This window comes from Barbus barbus (genome assembly GCF_936440315.1).
Source record: "Barbus barbus genome assembly, chromosome: 23".
Lineage (NCBI taxonomy): Eukaryota > Metazoa > Chordata > Actinopteri > Cypriniformes > Cyprinidae > Barbus > Barbus barbus.
Window position 1 is genome coordinate 26,066,482 of NC_136751.1, and position 19,590 is coordinate 26,086,071.

Consider the following 19,590-nt stretch of genomic DNA (forward strand, 5'->3'; position numbering starts at 1 on the left):
GGGGGCGTGGTTGGATCCAGATCCAACTCCTCCCACCTTACATTTACCTAAACCTACCCATCTCCACACCCTGATCCCTAAACCCACCCCATCTCCACCCCTAAACCTACCCATCTCCACGCCCTGATCCCTAAACCCACCCCATCTCCACCCCTAAACCTACCAATCTCCACGCCCTGATCCCTAAACCCACCCCATCTCCACCCCTAAACCTACCAATCTCCATGCCCTGATCCCTAAACCCACCTCATCTCCACCCCTAAACCTACCAATATGATGTCATACTTGGATGTGGGTGGGGTTGGATGTCCACCGCAGGATGCAGCGAGCCCTACTTGCAATGTTTTGCTGATCAATTAGCGTTCCAGACAGACACACTTTTATAATACAAGTACTCCCATTTGATCGTTTTAAAGTGGGTCATCCCAGATGTCACTAGTTGTCTTCAATGAATATATGGAAGTGTTTGTAGTTTTTCAGCTTCATCCAAATGCTTCACCAACAAATATCAGCAGGACTGCTGAGAAAACATGACTGTGCCTTTAATTCACTCTGCCATGCCAAGCAACAAACTGATGTCATTTAACGATTGTGCTGTTTATTGACACTTTCTGGTGAAATATGTGGCATTTTCTATATTAATACTACTTAAAGTCATATTCGCTGCACATAGTCTTACTAAAGTGTTGTTGGTTATATAATCTGGCAGACTGGTAATGTAGACCTGTAACTGTTTGACTTCCTGTGTAAGAGGATTTAGTGTCTATTGAATGTGTACAAATGAGTGAATATGAACATTGTCCTGCGTCTGTGTAACAAAGGGTTTTTACCCCACGGTCAAATGCTTGAATCATGTTCTTGTTCATGTTCATATCCGGGTTAAATACAAGTTAAGCTGTTTGGACAGCATCTGGGCCTCGATTCACGTCTCAGTTTGTAAAAGCAATCCTAAAAACGCACATACGGAAATGCACTTACATTGTACACCTGCCCCATAGACTTCCACTGTAAGTGCATAACCGTCAACTCAAGCTAATGTTTGCTTTTATTAACTGAGATATGAGGCGAAGCGAATGCCGCTGATGCTGTTGTTAGAGCTCAAATAGAAATATTCCTTTAAGAGCACAGATGTTGTGTCTGCGCCTCCTTTTTAATATTCCTGTTTTAAAAATGATTTATGTTTATTAGTGGAAAGTTGTTTGGTCCGAGACGTCAAATAAATATGGCTGTGTCTTACATGGTTGACCTAAACTTGTTTCAAATGCGTCATTTTTATTTATTTATTTGGTGGGCTTCAAAGTTATCTGTTCTTTTATTTATCTATTGTATTATACTTCATCATTCATTATAGTTTTTAAAAGCAGAGTTCAATTTGCTATAAAATTTGCAGGTAAACAGAACCATTTTATTACATTTACAACTACTTTTAAGTTTAAACCTCTCAATGGATAAAGTTCCACAAGTTAAAGCCTATTAAAAATATATGCATATTTAAAAAAAAAAAAAAAATCATTAACATACAGTAAAGTATCCATATTAAAAATATAATTAAATTACGTTTTCTGCTTTTTAACCTCACACTGATAGAAGTAGATAGACAAACAAATAAATAAATACACACTTAAAGAACAGAAAAGGGATTTTGACTGCTTCTTTGTTGTCAGATTTTTGAATTCATATCAATATTGTTCCATTTCTTTCATAAAACTGTGAAAAGGGGCTTAAAATTTGTATATGTGCATGTAGCATCTACAAATTAAATGCACAATGAAACACTTATCATCACTAAACTGATCATTTATATAGTAACCAACACAGCAAAGGCAAAAATGAGCACAGGAAGTTTAAAGGTACAAACTAATGTGCACATTTTTTGTTGCCACACTCAGATCTCCTTTAAAGGGGAGGTGATGACGTCACGCGGGAAAGAAGGACCCCACTAGAATTTCGACTTTTTTTATTAAAATATCTCTTTAGAAGCCTTATTAGCTCGCATTGTTGTCCGGAAGGGACATATAATCACCTGAGCTGTTAATGTAATCGCGTACGCATCATGAATATGGTGCTGTTCCTCGAGAAATAGGGTATTGGATTCAGTGTAAGTCTATGCAGGCACATTTTCCAGGCGCCCTTTCTGCGCGCGGTGCATTGCGGGAGCGTCGCGTCTCTTGTATCGAGCGAAACCGGTAAGCACAAACTGAACAGCACAATTAAAGGGGAAATGGGACACGAATATAACTGTGCCACAATGCATTACTTGTGAGGAGAGCTGTCTTAATTATTCCAGTAGAAGACATAATCAGCGGAATTTGTGTAAAGTGCACCAAATAATTTTAATGTTATATTATTACTCTGTTGTGCACACTGCAATCATGGCGCGGGCGCTTTAAGGGTTAATTTTTTCCACCGCCGACATTTTTATAAACACTTCTGCCGGCTTACTTCTCTTATTCATTTGATTCATGTTTACTCTATAAACGTTTTCTTCTTTAACATGCATGAGTTATATTGTATATTAGATGCGATAGCGCGAGTCGTTGAGTTGGCTCTGCGCGTGCAGCGGTTTTGAGTGATTCTCGAGGGAATCGTTCATTTGATTCTTTTTAATGACTCGTTCAAACCTCTTTGGAAGCAATTGTATTTGATTGAACTGTAAATGATATTGTTGTTTGCATTCATAAATGCAACTATATAAAGACAAGCCTTATTTTTCGCTTAAAACAATATATTGGTAATCCAGCATAACAAAAATGTATGAAAAAGAGAAACAAAAAAACAATTTTGTATTTAAGTATTTATTTATTTTTGCTGTATTAGTTTCTGAATCGCCATTATACATGTACTATTTGTTGTGTTCAATCAAAACATTTGAGCTTTGGGAACTTTTGGATCGTGGCTAAAAACGAGTCGTTTTTCAACCGGTTCACTTCAAACGAACCGACTCACTAAAAATAATCTGTTTTGGACAGAGAGCGCGCGCCACATCAGTGTAGTTCGAATTGTAGTATTCCAAGAACCCAACACCACTTATTTGCCCATAGAAATGAATTACATAATCTATTTTTTAAACAACACATTAATTGTTCCAGGAAATAAAGTCTAAACAAAGAGCAGAATGCGTTATATACGTATGTTTGGGTGTTTTGTTCTATATGCAGTAATGAGCTGGACAGTTAAACAGAGAAACGTGTCCATGTAAACAAAGCAGGCTGGACAGTGAACAGAGCTTTGAACAGAGCTGATGTATTTAAAGGGGATAATCACCGCTGAGCATTACTGCAAAGACATTTGTACACAACATGCATCCTTTTACAATAATCAGAGTCATGTTTGGGGTGAAACAGCAGTGTGTTTTATGCTATATTTATTATTATGACGTGTTTCATGTTGTTTGCACTTAATGTCATAATTTTGTATCCCTTTACACACTTTAATGTTTGTTTATTTCTTCTTCAGATTGTCATTACCATAGTGTGAAGGTGGTGTGTTGGCTATTACGTGTGTCTTTTAAACATGTCGGTGCGGGAATCTTTTAACCCGGAGAGTTATGAACTCGACAAGAACTTCAGACTAACACGCTTCACAGAGCTCAAGGGAATGGGCTGCAAAGTCCCTCAAGATGTTCTCCAGAAACTTCTAGAATCCCTGCAGGAAAACCATTATCAGGAAGATGAGCAGTTCCTCGGTGCTGTAATGCCCAGACTAGGTACATAACTACACACTCACAGCTGGAAATATTTAAGATTTTTAAAGGCATAACAATGTTTATTTAAAACAGGCATTGGTATGGACACCTGTGTGATTCCGTTGAGACATGGAGGCTTGTCACTTGTGCAGACCACAGACTATATCTACCCCATAGTGGACGACCCATATATGATGGTAAAGAATGTCATAAAGATCAAATGCATCATAAACTGAACATTTGTCACAATCTGATGTTTTTTTTTCTATGATTTCTCTTGGTTTCTAGGGGAGAATTGCTTGTGCCAATGTGCTGAGTGATCTGTATGCCATGGGAGTAACGGAGTGCGATAACATGCTGATGCTTCTTGGTATCAGCAACAAACTCACAGAGAAGGTGAGACAGAGGAAAAAGCCTTTAGTGCTAATGAGATGCGAAACTGGCCTATATATATACAAGCAAAGTTCACCTAAAAATACAAGCTGTCTTCATTTCAGCTGTGAGTAAATGAGTTTTTGAGTAAACTAGCCCTTCAACCTTTTTTAATGTATACAGTATTTTATAAGACCTTTAAATAATCAACATGATCAAAACTTTGAAAAACATGTACACAATCTACTATATCGTCTGAATAATAGTTTATACTTTTTAGCATGTAAAAGGTCTTATAATTGTAAAAATCCACCTTCAGGTTGTGGTTCATATGTCATTTTACTGTGAAAATGAATTTTTGAGAGAAATATGAGTCATCAGGTTTTGAGCAACGTTTGTTTTTTTTCATCTCTCAATCATCATTGTATTGCACTGCATGATACCAGATGCTTGTCGTGCTCACAATAAAAACTAAAGAGCTTTGATTATAAGACTAAGCACTTAAATATAATATAGAGCAGCAACTGACATTTATATATTTTTTTGTAAGTAGTCTGCAGTGCTGTTATATCTCACTGATTTACATTACAAGCTTTACTGTTTGGCCATATAAATTATTAGCAACTGCACCAAATTGCATGTTTCTGCTCACTTTTAGCCTTTGAATAAAATTGAACTGTTTTTTTTCCTCAAGTATGATCTCCATATTCTTACTATATCATACTGTATGAGCCATAAAGCCTGATATATCAAATATGATCATTTAAAAACAATAAAACAAAACATTAGTTTGCATATTTTGTCCAAAGGTTCAATAAGCTGTTCTGTTAAAAAATAAATAAAATTTTGTCAGGCTTTACAGGGTTAAAAATGTTGAATTTTTCAGAAAGTAATGACAAAATTACTTTATTAATTATCCAATTATTAATTATCCAAAACAGAAATCACAGTGTGTGTGTGTGTGTGTGTTTTTAGGAACGTGATAAGGTCATGCCTCTGATCATCCAGGGGTTTAAGGATGCATCTGAGGAGGCGGGAACCTCCGTTACAGGAGGTCAGACTGTTATCAATCCTTGGATAGTCCTAGGAGGCGTGGCCACAACAGTGTGCCAACCTAATGAGTTCATTATGCAAGTCATTTTATATACTCTAGTCAGTTGTCAACCAGTATGTCTGTCCATTCCTCTAACTTTGTGCGTGTGTTTATAGGCCAGATAATGCAGTACCAGGGGACGTGCTGGTTCTTACCAAACCTCTAGGAACACAAGTGGCGGTCGCAGTGCACCAGTGGCTGGACATTGTTAGTGTTTTATACATTTGTAGAGCCATATCATATCTTGGACAGAGTTTAACTCTTGCCATCTTTCTTTCGATCTCAGCCAGAGAAATGGAATAAGATAAAGTTGGTCGTCACTCAGGAGGATGTTGAACTGGCTTATCAGGAGGCCATGCTGAACATGGCTCGACTCAACAGAACAGGTCAGTATGTAATGGACGTGTGTGCGGCTCATAAATAACAGGTTCTTCTAGCAAACGTTTGACCTTTATCTGTGTCTCTCTGTCCAGCGGCCGGGCTGATGCACACCTTCAATGCACACGCAGCAACTGACATCACAGGGTTCGGGATCCTGGGTCACGCTCAGAATCTGGCCCGGCAGCAGCGTACAGAGGTGTCCTTCGTCATTCACAACTTGCCGGTTCTCGCCAAGATGGCGGCTGTCAGCAAAGCTTGCGGGAACATGTTTGGCCTTATGCACGGCACCTGCCCAGAGACCTCAGGTATAAGATCAGGCCTGTGTCGCTCCTTTAAAATTGCTATTTTTTATGTAATTAATTTTTTATACACTGATGAAAACGGAATAATGAAATGATAATAAATAATAACAAATGGGAAAAAATCTAATGTAATTTAAAATTCTAGTTTAATAAAATCTTATGCTTTTTATATACGACAAACAAAAATAATAAGCAATTAAAAAAATCAAATCAATTAAAAAAACTATGTAGAAAAAAGGAAAATGAATTTTCCACATTTTATACATGATAATATCTTTATAATGAAATAATAAATTAAAAATGAAACTTATGCATTTTATATGTACAAAAATAACAAATAAATTACACAATTATAATGTGAAAAAGGTAAATTCTTCTAAAAATGTTTTTTATTTATTTTAAATGAATTTTCCACATTTTATACATGATGAAATCTGTAATAATAATAAATGAAAAAAAAGATGTAGTATTATTTACTTTCTAATTGATTAAAAAAAGTGCATTTTATATATGAAAAACAAAAATAAAGTCTAATCAACTAAAAAATAATATAAAAAAAATTATTGTAGACCAAAACTTGTAATTCTGCAAGTGAACATCGCTTTATTGTGCCAAAGATGGCATTCAAAAGTTTGGTGTCTGTAAGGTTTTAAAATATATATATTTTATGCTTGAAAAGGCTGCATTTATTTGATCAAAAATACAGTAAAACTATAATATTGTGAAATATTATTGCGATTGCAAATCTGAATTTTCAGCATCATTACTCCAGTCTTCAGTGTCACATGATCCTTCAGAAATCATTCTAATATGCTGATTTGCTGCCCAAGAAACATTTCTTATTATCATAATGTGGAAACTTTTAGGATTCTTTTTTTCTTCATGCTGTCCCTTTTCTTTTACTTCCATTTTTATGATGTTTAAGTTCAAATAAGGAAAAATGTTTTCAATGTATTCTCAAGACATTTGGATCCCACTGTACATGCATTTTATCCCTGTGTTAAAGTGTTCTTAAGGCGTTATTACACATTCACTTTATCTTTGCAGAAAACAGCAGTCTGAATCTTAAACACGTTTCTTTTGCTCTTTTCTCTTGTAATTTTCTGTAGGAGGTTTGCTGATCTGTCTTCCACGTGAGCAAGCGGCCCGTTTTTGCGCAGAGATCAAGTCTCCCAAGTACGGCGAGGGTCACCAGGCGTGGATCATCGGCATCGTAGAGAAAGGCAACCGTACGGCACGCATCATCGACAAACCCCGCATCATCGAAGTCGCACCGCAAGTGGCCACACAAAATGTCAACACCACCCCAGGAGCCACGTCTTAAACCTGACCCCGTGACCCCCGAGCGACCCGAATGGCTAGCGTAGTCTAGCCTCACCTGAAATATATCAGCATAATGATATATAAATCGTCTGCCCACCCTGGCCTTCGGGCAGATTCCTCTACATGGACACGGTTATAAAGCAGAAGAACATTTAACAAAGAAAATTCGATTGCCTTTTTATGTCTATAGTTTTCTGTTACATTAACCGAACATGCACCTGATTGTGAGGCAGCTTCCAAGTAGAACGAATAATTAATAGTATAATTCCTCTCTGATACTGTTGATTACTTCCAGATTTCTTCTGCTCGCACATCACCTGCGGTTTCATACTTAGCCATGGTGTGTTTTAGCCTTTCCTCTTAGTATGCGCAGCCCATGTGGTAGTTCACATCATAATCTTTGCCTCGAAACAATAGTTAATGAAGCTGCAGTGACGAGGAAGAGTGAGTTGGGAAAGGATTGCTTTTTTACTTTTGTATTATCCCTCGTATGTCGGATAAAATAACCCTCCCTCACTGTTCGGTGGACACATTGGACTGAAGGAATCCAAGGTAATACCTCTCTAATAAATCAAGTCCTCGTATTTTGGGAAATGCACTTCTGCCTTTAATGGCGGTGCTGATGTTTCTCAAAGAATGTGCTGAACATTGGAGATGTAGTTTGTATTGTATGATATTCACCGTTTCACATGAACATCATTAGTTCTGTTCTGTGGTAGAGCTGTTTTTATATTCTGTACAAAGGTCATACTTTCTCATGCTCTCATATTTGCTAATCATTATATATATGCCTTGAAGCCCCTCCAATAAATCTTAGTTGTTGTTTTTTTTTTAATTCTTGACAAAATGTGTATATGATTGTGTGTGATGGATGTTAAGATCCAGATTTTTTTGTTTGTTTAATTAAGTGCACAGTAAATTCAACATTTTAGAAGTAAATATGCACAAATGGAATATTTACAGTCATTTGCCAAAGAGTACATGCTAAAATATTTACAATTAAATACAGTATTTTATTACACTTTCTTTTCCCCTTTTGCTCTAAAATATCTAGTGCACTGATTCATTTGCTATAAATAACTACAATATATTTACAAGTTTATTTAACACTAACTTAACCTACTGGTTGCTATTTGTGGCATTTGTTCAGATTATTATCTTTAAACTGGTGCTTTCCGTTTGGGTCAGCTCTGAAGTTGCAGCTTCCTGTTTTTAGTCACATCTTCTTCTCTTTTGGGCTGAATAGAGCTCTTATATCCAGCATGGCCTGTCTGATGTTCTGCCCAAAACGGAACGAGTCCTGAGGACAGAAAGGAAAAATACAAGATAAGGAACAGATTCAGAAGTGTAATATACTAAATCATCATTCATAATAATGGTTTTAAAGGATTAACATTTAATCCAGAATTTTCTTTAACAATTCCCCCTTTTTTTGTTTCGCAAAAAAGGAAGTCATGCGTTTTGAAAGATTTGGGGTTGACTAAATAATGACTGAATTACATTTTTTGCATAAACTCGATCGTTATATTTTCGCAGTTTGGTCAACACCTGAATCTTCGGTAAATACATAAGCACCAAGTCCAAATCCACAAATGACCAAATAATTAAGCTCAAACGATGAATGTATTGATATTTCGCTTCCATTATCAATCCAGTATAACCGTAATTAAAAAAATTTAATCGATTATACTATAAATTATATAAAAATCTCAAATGATAAATGCATTATCAAACCGAATTCCATACCTACCGTCTCAGGGCTGGAGAACTTGCTGGAAATGTGGAATGTAACGAGATTCTCACCGACAATGATGTAAGAAACACCATAACCGTCATCAGCAACCTGTATATAAAGAGTTTTGAATAAAAAATTATCAAATATCAGGTTTATTATTTACTAAACTTGTTGCAATGTCACTTAGGGGGGGACTCACAGGCCCAAAGCCGCCTCCAGCTCCCACATACTTGGGAAACTTCTGAATGTCGATGAGATTGAGCTGCTGCTGAGGGGTCTGACTCGTGGAGAGGCGCCAGGGCTCTGACAAAACCTATCAAAAGAAGGTGTCTTTGAGACTTAAGCAAAATTAAACAGGTATGTCACATTTCATACTCAAGAAACAGACTTGTACACACCTGTTTGAGGAAGGGTGAGTCAATGCCCATTAATTTGGACACAATATAGAGGCAGAAGAGATGGCGGTCGATCCCGGCTCCTGTCATGGCCAGACGGTACATGTTCTGATGTTTATCTGCAGCTTTCTCGAAGAGCGCTAACCTTTGCTCATTCTGGTAAACAATGGATACAAATTTTCAAAACTTATACTATTGCTTAAGTGCTGATGTTCCACTGGATATTTAAATAATGGTCTTGAAAAATACTGAAATCTTTTATTGTGGATGCAGCATAATGCAAAAACAAAAGCTTTCTGTTACCAACTTTTCAAATATGACCCCTGGGTTGGGTGTGTGTATATATCGCTCTCACCGTGGTTCTTTCATCCTCCATTGCTTTTACAAAAGCCGTGGACTCACAGGTGCATGAGCGCACGGTTTCCGTCCGGCCCTCGCGGAACATGCGTGTCATGGATGATTCGTAAGTCAAACAGAATTCACCCTTGTCCTGCACCAACAAACATCCTTCATTAAACGGTTTGTTCACAATATACAGACACATTTTTCAGAGGGATTATATGTAAATACGTGTGGCTTGTACCCTGTAATGAGCTAGCTGCAGTGCCAGCTGGATAAAAGCATCAGGACTTGTTCTGCATTTCTTTATCAGGCCCTTTCCAAACTCATTAAACAAGCAGCCGTGGAAATCCACATCGTCAGCAATTCTCTTTGCAATCATGTAAGAGCCTTCAATAATCTCCTGGCACTGAGAAACATAAGGAACTTTAATCGGGTATCAATGTAGAAATGATCTTGCAGTTGTCAGAATGTACATAAAACACCCAATTAGAATTAGTTCTAGTTTTTTTTTTTTTTATGTAAACCCATGTCAAACACTAAGATGTAAGGGTTCATTCATACTGCTTTTGGGATGTCCCACTGTAGCCTGGTAGGGGGTGCCAGGCTTTTGTTGATATCTCCTTTGCAATGTCCCTCTGCCGTATATCCAAGGTGGAAACAGTCTGTGGCTAAAACATACTACACAGAAAGTTAAAATGTTTGTTAATTCTTACAGTATTAATTACATATTAACAGTTATTATTATTCATTGTTTACCTCCCACATATGTCCTACGATAGGGGAGTCTGCCCATGAATGCTCAGTGTTGACGCCAATTTTACCATTCTCGTAGACAATCAAAGTGAAGGATTTATCAAACCACCTGGCAGGCGAGAGAATTGTGTTTCAGTGTGTAGATGTGCAACTGGTCATGGTCACCAAAAATAAGTATCTGTTAAAAAAGCTACTTGCAGCGTTGTTATCATTAACTGAGACCAAAAAAAATTGATAAACATTTTCATTAATCGAAATAAAGCGGAGATAAAATAAAATATTAGATGAAATACTAGTGCCTAAAGAGCTAAAATTACTAAATCTCAAAGGGAACATAAACTCAATACTAAATATTAAAAATTAATATATTAAATAAATAACGAAATATTAAAAATGACAAAAACTAATAAAAATAACAAACGCACATAATTACTAGAACATTGAAACAACAAATGAAAACTGAAAACAAAAATATTAGTAAATTTAATGATATTGTAAAATATTTTAAAAATGTACAAATAATACTGAAATACCACTGGTTCTTACCGGTCATAACACTTTCCATGTAGTAGAGATTTGGCGTAGAGGTCTAGGGACCGTATTTTCTCTGGATCGTATCCATGTGCTTCATCGTCCAGAGTCAGAAAAAATGCAGCTGTTTCAATGGTCTCCAGAGACGCCCGGTTGACCCCCTCATTGAAGTACTTTAAACGGGCCCTGGCCCAGGGAACCCTGGATGTATTTTAAAAAGGGAAGAATTCATTCAGCATTTACTCACCCTCATTTTGTTCTTTATTTTGTGGAACACAAAGCAAGATTTTGAAGAATTTTCCATTGACTTCCATTGTATTTTTTTTGTCTATATATTGAAAGTCAATGGCAATTAAAATGGTTTGATTTCAAAATATCTTCTTATGGTTTCCACAGAAGAAAGTCATACTGTTGAAACTGTTTGAATACCCTCTTGAAGCCTCCTGGACCCCATTTAGGACCCCATTCTAGTACACAGTTGCAGGACTATTGTGAGCTCAACTTCACCTGTTCCCAGCAGTCAGTGAAGGGAGCTTGATCTCTCCGGGTTGAGGTTCAGACTTGTCATCCAGGATACGTTGAAACTGCAACTCAAGCTCTGAGGGCCAAAGGTGACGACCACCATAGTACAGCCACACTTTAAAGAAACGGCCTCGATGGTACACAACCAAGTGCTTCCTGTCCTTCAGATGCTGCACGAAATCTGAGCACAAACAAATCAGTGTGAGAAACCATCATGTCATGGTTTGAGATAAAAATCCATGAAACTCTAAGCCTATCGTCAAGTAGTATATAAAGCTGAAAATAATATGAAAAATATCATTACCAGTCTCAATGCCAGGAATACGGGTGGTGTTGAACATCCTCTCGTACTGAAAAGAGCACATGGGGACAATCCCAAGAGCTCTCAGCTGACAAGAGAGAACAGAGGGCATGATAGGAAATGTTCCTATATTTATATTTTTCATGGTAATTCAGTGTTGTGGATGTTTCTATGTCAGTACCGGGGTAAGTTCTCCTCGCTCCAGCTTACGCCGATACTGCAGCATGGCATGGACTGCGTTTGCTGCTCGTGCAGCCTGTCTGTGTGTAGGGATCACATAGAGCAAATCCTGGCAGATGGAAAGAGAAATGGAAACAGACCGTTTTAATAAATAAGGATATTAAAAAAACAATAGCTATTTAAAAAAATGTTTATGAAGGCCAACTGTTTTTTTTCTGTAGTTAGTCAGCTGGTGGTGCCATTGGACCTGTTTTAAGTTTAGTTCCGATGAATTTGATTCAAGTTGATTGATTATTGTTTATACTTGAAATTTAAGTTTAAATACCTGTTAGAGTAACTATTTATTGTTTTGTCACCTGTCAGGTTTTTAACTTTCAAAATGAATTCAGAGATCAAAAGTGCATCTCTTTGGTGGCTTTTATTCCATTTCTGGTTTTGTGCCTTTTATTCCATTTTATGTCAGTATACTACTTAAAATTGACAAAATTAACTTTAATCAGGCTTATAACGATTCAAAATATACCTTTTTTTCTCACCTGGGAAAACAAATGAAAATAATAAAAAAATGTAATCCATAAATGTCAATCTAACCCTAAAACTACCTGTGTCTGTGCTTCACGGTCTTGATTTAAATAAAACATTATCGACTATTTAAAAATAAAAAGATTTTTGATATATCCTCCCCAACTTCCTGTTTCAATTTGAAGTATATCAACACAGGAATGAAAACTGCATTCATTTCATGGGCATATGATAGGTTAAAGATTTGTCTAACATGCTTATTGTAACACTGTAAGAGATATGCTACATGAAGATGTCTGCTCACCATTGTGTAGAAGTTGCTGTTGACCATGATTGGGTCCCGTCCTCTCAGGTAGATGTACTCCTCCCACCAATCACTCACCTGTTAACACACACAATGAGATGCCTGTTAGTTAGCCAGCAATTATAAAAGGGTTTCCAAGGGTTTAGAGTTATACTCATGGGTTAGTAAAGTAAAGTTAGGGTTTATATTAAACTCATGTAGAAGATCTCTGGCTTTGTTTGCTTACATAATTTGTGGCCCACCAGGATTTGAGTTTGAGGTGTTTTTGGAGTTTGGGAGCAGGATCCTTTTTGAAGTCATTAGCAACAATCTCCATCTGTTTATATTGCTCATCATCCAGAAGAGGTCGAACTGATTCAAGATACTAAAACAATAAAGAAAAGAAATAATATAAAGGAAAACAGCCGATACAGAGTGCAGTGTAATACTCCCAAAAGAAAAAGAAAGAAAATTGATGGTGTTTGCTTTTAATTTCTAGTGCTTTTAATCCCACAATGCAAAATACATAATAAACTTAACATGAATTTTTATATTTAGATTAATGGGTATAATGTAGCACTCTTGATAGCATTGTATATTCCTGACAGCGGATGATATTTTACCCTGCTGATTGTGTCATCAATGCTCGGTACTGGCAGATGGGGCAGAGATGCCTGGAAGCTGTAGAGCAATGGTCGCCGACCAGACAACAGCTTTACAAGACTCTAAAACAGACAGAATTATTCATAAAACTAGCCACTTTTTAAACCGCACTATACATATGTTTTATTTCATGGGAGACGCACCAGCCAGACTTTAGTAGAGCAGCTCATTTTGCCATGTGACTCAAAGATCCAGCTGTGATAGGACAGGAGAGCTTTCAGGATGTACCGCAGCAGGAAGATGAATGATAACCACAGGCCTGTGGCAAACAGGATGGCACTCAACACCGTCTGAGTCTGAATGGTCATAAACTCGCTACATGTGAAAAAAAATAATATTTCTGTATTAAAATACAAATTATTAAAAAATAGATTCTACACAAGGCCATTTACACGTTGTTCTTTAGAAGTGTTTTTCAAAGCTGCTTTATGACACTGGCTCAGATTTATGTATCTGTGTTTATATATAACCATCATGGCCATAACTAAAGTGTAAATGAATGCATTAGTAAGTTACCTCACAGGTAGAGATGTCTTGATCCTGTCAATCATGCCCATAGAGGGGTCGATCCTGGCATACATGGTGCTCATTATTGCAATAACTACAATTAACCAGCTGGAGGGACTGGCGGGGTACACACCTGTGAGGATGCCATTCTGTTTAAAATAAAATAAAATATTATTTTCATTAGACAGACAGACAGATAGATAGAAAGAAAGATTGACTGATTGATTGACTCGCCTTGAAGCGGATGGCACGTTTCTTCCATGATGTCACTCCAGATAGGTAGATGTGTTTGAGAACTTCGCGGCTCAACTGTAGGTCAATGCCATCAGGTGTGACGGTGAACTGAAAACCCACTGCCTGATGAGCCTCTGCCATTTTACAGGCTTAAAGCACAGCCTGAATCACAGATTAAGATCACTATAAATGATGTCATAATAGAGAATCTTTAACAAACTCTCAGTTTATGCTGTGTTTACATGTCGTTTCAGCTCGGTTGGTGTAGCCTGGTGGAAAGATCTGGGCTAGTAAGTGAAAGGTTATGCTAGGGATGACCAATGGATTATCACCATTGTGCTATTTGTGATACTTAACCTGAATGTTCCTGTGATCAGTGTATTGTAAGTCAATGTAGATACAAGCATCAGCTAAACTAATAAGTAAAAAAATGTCTTAAACTGATTAAATAATAATAAGTGAATTTATGTCCTTATGGAAGGCTTGAGGTTGAAACCTGGCAGGGGAAATTTACACACTGTATGATCAAAGACAGGTCCAGATTTGCTGCTGGAAATATCCCATGAAATTTATGAATTGGAGAATTATTAAGCTCAATCACCACTGTGCCATTTCACATCAAATTGCTCCAAAGAGAATATGCTTTAATAAGATTTCTGAAAGTCTCTTCTAAGATTCTGATAAATTACAAAAATGCATTTATTAGAAACTATATAGGGACCTACATAGGACATGCATTCCTCTGAAGTCACTGAGTTCAGTTATGCCATGGCACTGTCAAGCTTATGTTTCTTTTTCCATGTCATATGACTGCAGTCAGAAGAAGTGGGGCAAAGTTGAACAGTCAGAAATAACATAGTAGGACATCTGAGAGGGCTGGGCTCTTGTGTGATGAAGTTTCAGTAACACTGGCCAAAACACACGTGACATCTGACGCATGACTGCGTAGATTATTATTTTTTTAAATAGAATATGCAAGTTGCTAAAAATACACTTTTTATAATAAATTGTCAAATATATGGTCAATTTTGTGGATCATACTGTATAATAGTATAAATATAAACAATGTCAATTTCAAACACCAGTGTGTAGTGCAATAAAAATGTAAAACTTTAACAGTACTTAAATATTTACTACCAAGAAAATATTTGTGATCACCAAAATAATAATTGATATTGGAAGTACTTTGATGAAAAATGTAAGCTGTACAATTTTACAGAGACAAAATAGACAAGACAGACTCTGATGCAACTACACAGAACTCAATTTAGCTTAATCATGAAAGATGATCAAACAGAAAGATTCAAAGTGTCTCAAAAGGATTTTAATAAGAAATATAATGAATTTACATTACCTGCAACGAAGCAAGTCTGATGAAACTCAATGGATAGTAAGATACAGCTTTCTTTCAGTAGGGCTGGAATGTCCTTTATGGAAGCACTGAAGACTGTTCTTCACTCTTGTGCCCTTCAGTCGACTCCTCGTGTACTCTGTAGCTCAGTGACTAGTTATCTCCTCTTCTACTCAAACTTTCTCCTCTCCCTCCCTCTCTGTTTTCCTTTATTTTGCGAGTTGTCTGTTTTTTGAGTGTTTGCTTTCTTCTTGTATACTCTAAACTACTTGTTACATAGTGGCCATAAATGCTCGCTCTCGTTTTGTGTATGTGTAACCAGATACTTTCAGGGCAGAGTTAAACTGGTGGCTGTACAGTCGGAACACACTGTATGATCAAACACAGGCCCAAATCTTAAAGTGCAGCTGGCAATATCCCACGGCTGCATGCCAGAGCATTCTGATGATTGTTGTATGAGACTCAGAGACTTTATATACATATAGGGATGTGTCTTTGTAAAACATCTTTGAAATACGGCTTGTGAGTGCGTTATGTAATAGGTCAGGCATCTTAAAGACACATTTTTTAATATTGCATAATAAGGAACTTGATGGACAGTAGCAGAAATTTGGATTTGTACATTTTGTTGAGAAAATGTGAGCAGTGCTTACTTGTCCAAAACCTGCTGCCATAATGCAAGAGTGTTGTAAAGTGTTTGCTAATGTGTTCTGATTAAAGTAATGACACACCTCTCAGGCTTCAAGATTTGGGGAATCATTTGTGTCCAAAGCGTAGATAGTTCTGAAAGAGTTATATACAAAAATTACAAAAGTTTAAATTTCTGAAAAACTTAAATATGTACAAAGGTAATGGTTGCATCTTAGCAAGCACCACTAATTGTGTACAATTAAAGTGTACCGTCTAAACTTTAATGATGGCAAAGAAAGATTATGCCACAACAGGTTCTCACAAAATGCTTTACTTATATACAAGTTGATACATTTAATTATGAGAAATATTTTGTTACATTTTATTGAAGAAGAAAAAGAAGGTCAGAAGTAGAGGTGGAAAAGACTCTCGTAGCAGGTGGTGACAGGAAGTGAAGGAAGAGGACAGAGGGACAGAGCATGCAGGTTCAGTTTAACTACAGAATTGTCCTTCATTCCTGACATGTAGACCTCGTTATGCAGAACAGTGCCCTGGCCAATTAAAGTGGTCTTCTCTATTGCTCTGATACTTCCCCACTTCTGAGAGTCCACACAGAAAGATGTCACAATGGTTTCAGAATTGTTCCCACCAATTACAACCAACTGACTATTGGCAGCACCCAGGAAGTGCAAGATGGGGAGGTCTGCACTGGAGCGGGTTAGTGTGGGGAGAAGTTCACACCAGCAATCTGAGAGGAAGAGAGAGAATTGTGGCAAAGAGAAGGACAGGTTAAAGTCAGGATGAAATGGAAATTCACCCTATATATTTTCTAAATGATATTTTGATCTTGTAAATTATTTATCCATGCATTTGACTTCTCTCTGGAGTTGTCTGCTGGACGTTTCACTTGAATGTACGTCACAACACTGTTAGTTCATACTTCGAAGCCAGAGGCTAAGAGTCAACCTTGAGCAACCTTATATCTTGAGCAAGGAACTCAATGGCAACAGCTCATGGGTCAACCCTGAATGTTGTCTGAATCTACAACCTTTCGGTTACCACCTCAGATCTTTAATCACTAGGCTACATCACACCAAATTGTACCTTGTCTGGTATCGTAACGCAGCACCAGTTTCTCTCCAGTTCTCTGGATGTTCCCCAGTACATAGAGGCAGTGTCCCAGGCTGGTTGTGAGTGGGGAATCATGGGAAAGGGACAGGCTGAACTGGAAGTCTGTCAGAGGGAGAGAGGAAACAAATTCCCAGGTGTCTTTCCATGGATCGTACCTCTCCACAGCGGTGTAGACGCCTGTGCTGGAGTCAGGAGTCACAAGGGAATCCAGATACCAGCCACCCACAGCAAAGATTCTCCCTTCACACACAGCTGCACTGAAGTGACGCCTGTGCTGAGAGGGATCATGGACAATCACATTTGAACTTTGACTTTATTCTTGCTTATCTGATACCTATCAGTTGGGAAATGTGGGTTTTGAGAATGACACCTTAAAGGGATAGTTCACCCAAAAGTGAAATTTCTGTCATTAATTACTCACCCTCATGTCTGTTCTGGACCTTGATCATGTTAGGATCCTTGCTGTCTATGGGAGGGTCAGAGAGCTCTCAGAATTCATCAAAAATATCTTAATTTGTGTTACGAAGATGAGCAAAGGTCTTACGGGTTTGGAACGACATGAGGGCGAGTAATTAATGACAGAATTTTCATTTTTGGGTGAACTATCCCTTTAAAGGACAATATTTTCCAGGTTATACTATTATAGGTCATCAGGTTGCAACATGAAGAATTGGTTCGTTACTGTTCAAAGGTCTACTAGACCCAACCAGCTTGGCCAAGATGGTCTCACAGCGCAGTTAAGTGCTCACATGCTTGTAATTCAGCTGAGCATGTATTTAAACCACCTTGGACCAGCTAATGACCAGCTTAAAACCTTAAGAGTAGGTGAGTGTACTATCATTGGCAATGATATTGACCTTTATCCTAATGTTCATACCTTAATCAGAGGAGCCGTCGATACCCATTGATTGGTAAAAGGGTTGTAGCGGAAGGATGCCATCTTAAACTCATAACCCTTCTTTACACGGTGTCTATAACCCCCTATGAGATAGAGGTAATTATAGAGAACCGCTGTGGTGAAGCACCACTTATCTGCACAAAAAGGCAGATCTGTGAGAGAACTCCATTTCCCATCTTGCTCCAGCCTGAAGAGCTTTCTAGCAGCATCTGTTTCTGGGTCATTCCATGAGGTCAAGTTCTCCTTCCTCAAGCAGCATAAGTGTGGAGCTCCATTTGACCTTAATCTGAGAAGCTCTGCTTTAAGGTGTGGATCCAAGGCCATGCTCAGGTGTGGACGCTCTAGTAGATACTTGCTCAGATAGGTTAGCACAGTCTCTTGGAGCTCCTCACTGCAGAGCTCCTCAGCCAGCTGCAGATAGCCCAAGCAGGTGCGCTCCGTTAAGGCCTGAGCGAGGGCAATCAGTAGACGATTGGTGAACCCGGAAGCAAGCAGGTAGGTGCTCACCCGTAGGTTTTCCTCAAGGAGGTCTTCAGGAACACAGAACCGCTGTAGAAAGCAGAATTGTAGAAGGTTGTGGAAGACTGGAGAGGGAACATGTTCAAGGTGCACCAGCTGTTCAGACATCTCTCTCATGCAGGAGTGGGAAAGAGCCTTGAAATACTCGCTGCAGTCTGCAAGCTTCTCCAGATCCACCTGGAAGTAAGTGCCAATAGGCAAGACATCACTTATTTGTGGGTCAAGTTTCTGTGGTTTGTGTATGCCGTTGTAGATACTCACATGGAAAGTATGTGTGCTGGTTTGCACCATTACCATTGGTCCATTGCTCTGGTGTTGATAGGTCCTGCACTCTTGATTTGTTCTCCAGACGTCTAACTGTAGGTTATCAGACTCCTCTTGTACAGCATCAGAATCTGTCTGTCTGAACTGAATCCAGTTTAAACTACTTTTGAAGCTCAAACATCTCTGTATCTGTTCTAAACTTCTTTTCAGCCACGTGCAAAAGTACATTAATGCCACAACTATAACCTGCAATAGATTAGCCATGTTCCCATTTAGGTAGAATACTCTTTTAATACTTGTACGACTTAAAAGGTTGTGTATGCCTCTTCCACTGCAATTTGAATGCAGTTAAAATTTTGCATTTGGAGCTTTTCTACACTATTATTTAAAAAAAAATGCCTGACTCACAATCCCAGCCAAGGCCATGTCAATCCATGGTGGATGGAGGATAAATCCAGCCTGTTTTTTTTTGGTAGATCATGCATGGTTGTTTTCAAGGCTCAATATGGCGCCTGTGTGCCAGAGCAATTGCAGTAGAGCTATTTTAGGGAATCGCTGGAGCAGGAAACAAAATATGGTGGGCCCTTCTGTTCAGTCTACTGAATTACACAACACTTGAACCATGTTGGGAACTGATGATGCTTGATTAATATACTTTATATGGATATGCATT

General features: G+C 38.0%; 3 protein-coding genes across 7 annotated transcripts; 1 reads left to right on the top strand and 2 right to left on the bottom strand.

Annotated features, from left to right (window-relative positions):
* The first annotated feature begins 1,909 nt into the window (after window positions 1-1,909).
* Window positions 1,910-8,176, top strand: LOC306842952 (selenide, water dikinase 1-like). 3 transcript variants are annotated; one of them, XM_079374171.1, is made up of 9 exons: window positions 1,910-2,186; window positions 3,457-3,706; window positions 3,779-3,882; window positions 3,974-4,081; window positions 5,033-5,187; window positions 5,267-5,357; window positions 5,437-5,536; window positions 5,624-5,836; window positions 6,943-8,176. In XM_079374171.1, the coding sequence occupies exons 2-9, from the start codon at window positions 3,514-3,516 to the stop codon at window positions 7,155-7,157; spliced, it is 1,179 nt and encodes a 392-aa protein (XP_079230297.1). In that variant the 5' UTR covers window positions 1,910-2,186; window positions 3,457-3,513; the 3' UTR covers window positions 7,158-8,176. The 3 variants fall into 3 exon arrangements, with proteins under 3 accessions (XP_079230297.1, XP_079230299.1, XP_079230298.1); XM_079374173.1 differs by having other exon boundaries at window positions 2,180-2,259; XM_079374172.1 differs by lacking the exon at window positions 1,910-2,186 and adding an exon at window positions 2,200-2,313.
* On the bottom strand, window positions 7,745-15,836 carry LOC306842951 (carnitine O-palmitoyltransferase 1, liver isoform-like). 2 transcript variants are annotated; one of them, XM_079374169.1, is made up of 19 exons: window positions 15,479-15,836; window positions 14,125-14,286; window positions 13,900-14,039; window positions 13,527-13,698; window positions 13,344-13,445; window positions 12,968-13,105; window positions 12,742-12,819; window positions 11,917-12,024; window positions 11,739-11,823; window positions 11,420-11,615; window positions 10,928-11,113; window positions 10,385-10,490; window positions 10,190-10,306; window positions 9,870-10,034; window positions 9,642-9,776; window positions 9,290-9,442; window positions 9,091-9,204; window positions 8,907-8,999; window positions 7,745-8,456 (listed from the first exon to the last, which is right to left on the bottom strand). In XM_079374169.1, exons 2-19 carry the CDS (start codon window positions 14,263-14,265, stop codon window positions 8,373-8,375), a joined length of 2,313 nt encoding a protein of 770 aa, XP_079230295.1. In that variant the 5' UTR covers window positions 14,266-14,286; window positions 15,479-15,836; the 3' UTR covers window positions 7,745-8,372. The 2 variants fall into 2 exon arrangements, with proteins under 2 accessions (XP_079230295.1, XP_079230296.1); XM_079374170.1 differs by lacking the exon at window positions 15,479-15,836 and adding an exon at window positions 14,850-14,934 and having other exon boundaries at window positions 8,058-8,456.
* A 586-nt stretch (window positions 15,837-16,422) lies between these two features.
* LOC306842863 (kelch-like protein 42) lies at window positions 16,423-19,436 on the bottom strand. Of its 2 annotated transcripts, none has more exons than XM_079374013.1 (4): window positions 18,915-19,436; window positions 18,114-18,830; window positions 17,210-17,510; window positions 16,423-16,853 (listed from the first exon to the last, which is right to left on the bottom strand). In XM_079374013.1, the coding sequence occupies exons 1-4, from the start codon at window positions 19,179-19,181 to the stop codon at window positions 16,510-16,512; spliced, it is 1,629 nt and encodes a 542-aa protein (XP_079230139.1). In that variant the 5' UTR covers window positions 19,182-19,436; the 3' UTR covers window positions 16,423-16,509. The 2 variants fall into 2 exon arrangements, with proteins under 2 accessions (XP_079230139.1, XP_079230140.1); XM_079374014.1 differs by having other exon boundaries at window positions 17,392-17,510; window positions 18,915-19,435.
* Between the last annotated feature and the right edge of the window lie 154 nt (window positions 19,437-19,590).

Bases quoted from the DNA above. Each gene is read 5' to 3' on its own strand.
- LOC306842863 (XM_079374013.1), bottom strand. From the start codon at position 19,181: ATGGCTAATCTATTGCAGGTTATAGTTGTGGCATTAATGTACTTTTGC. The intron at 18,831-18,914 runs GTGAGTATCTAC...ACTTACTTCCAG, and splicing joins CCAGCACACATACTTTCCAT to GTGGATCTGGAGAAGCTTGC. The intron at 16,854-17,209 runs GTACAATTTGGT...TCTTCCTCTCAG, and splicing joins GCGTTACGATACCAGACAAG to ATTGCTGGTGTGAACTTCTC.
- LOC306842952 (XM_079374171.1), top strand. From the start codon at position 3,514: ATGTCGGTGCGGGAATCTTTTAACCCGGAGAGTTATGAACTCGACAAG. The intron at 3,707-3,778 runs GTACATAACTAC...TATTTAAAACAG, and splicing joins TGCTGTAATGCCCAGACTAG to GCATTGGTATGGACACCTGT. The intron at 4,082-5,032 runs GTGAGACAGAGG...GTGTGTTTTTAG, and splicing joins GCAACAAACTCACAGAGAAG to GAACGTGATAAGGTCATGCC.
- LOC306842951 (XM_079374169.1), bottom strand. From the start codon at position 14,265: ATGGCAGAGGCTCATCAGGCAGTGGGTTTTCAGTTCACCGTCACACCT. The intron at 14,040-14,124 runs GCGAGTCAATCA...TATTTTAAACAG, and splicing joins AACGTGCCATCCGCTTCAAG to AATGGCATCCTCACAGGTGT. The intron at 12,025-12,741 runs GTGAGCAGACAT...TCCATCTGCCAG, and splicing joins ACAGCAACTTCTACACAATG to GATTTGCTCTATGTGATCCC.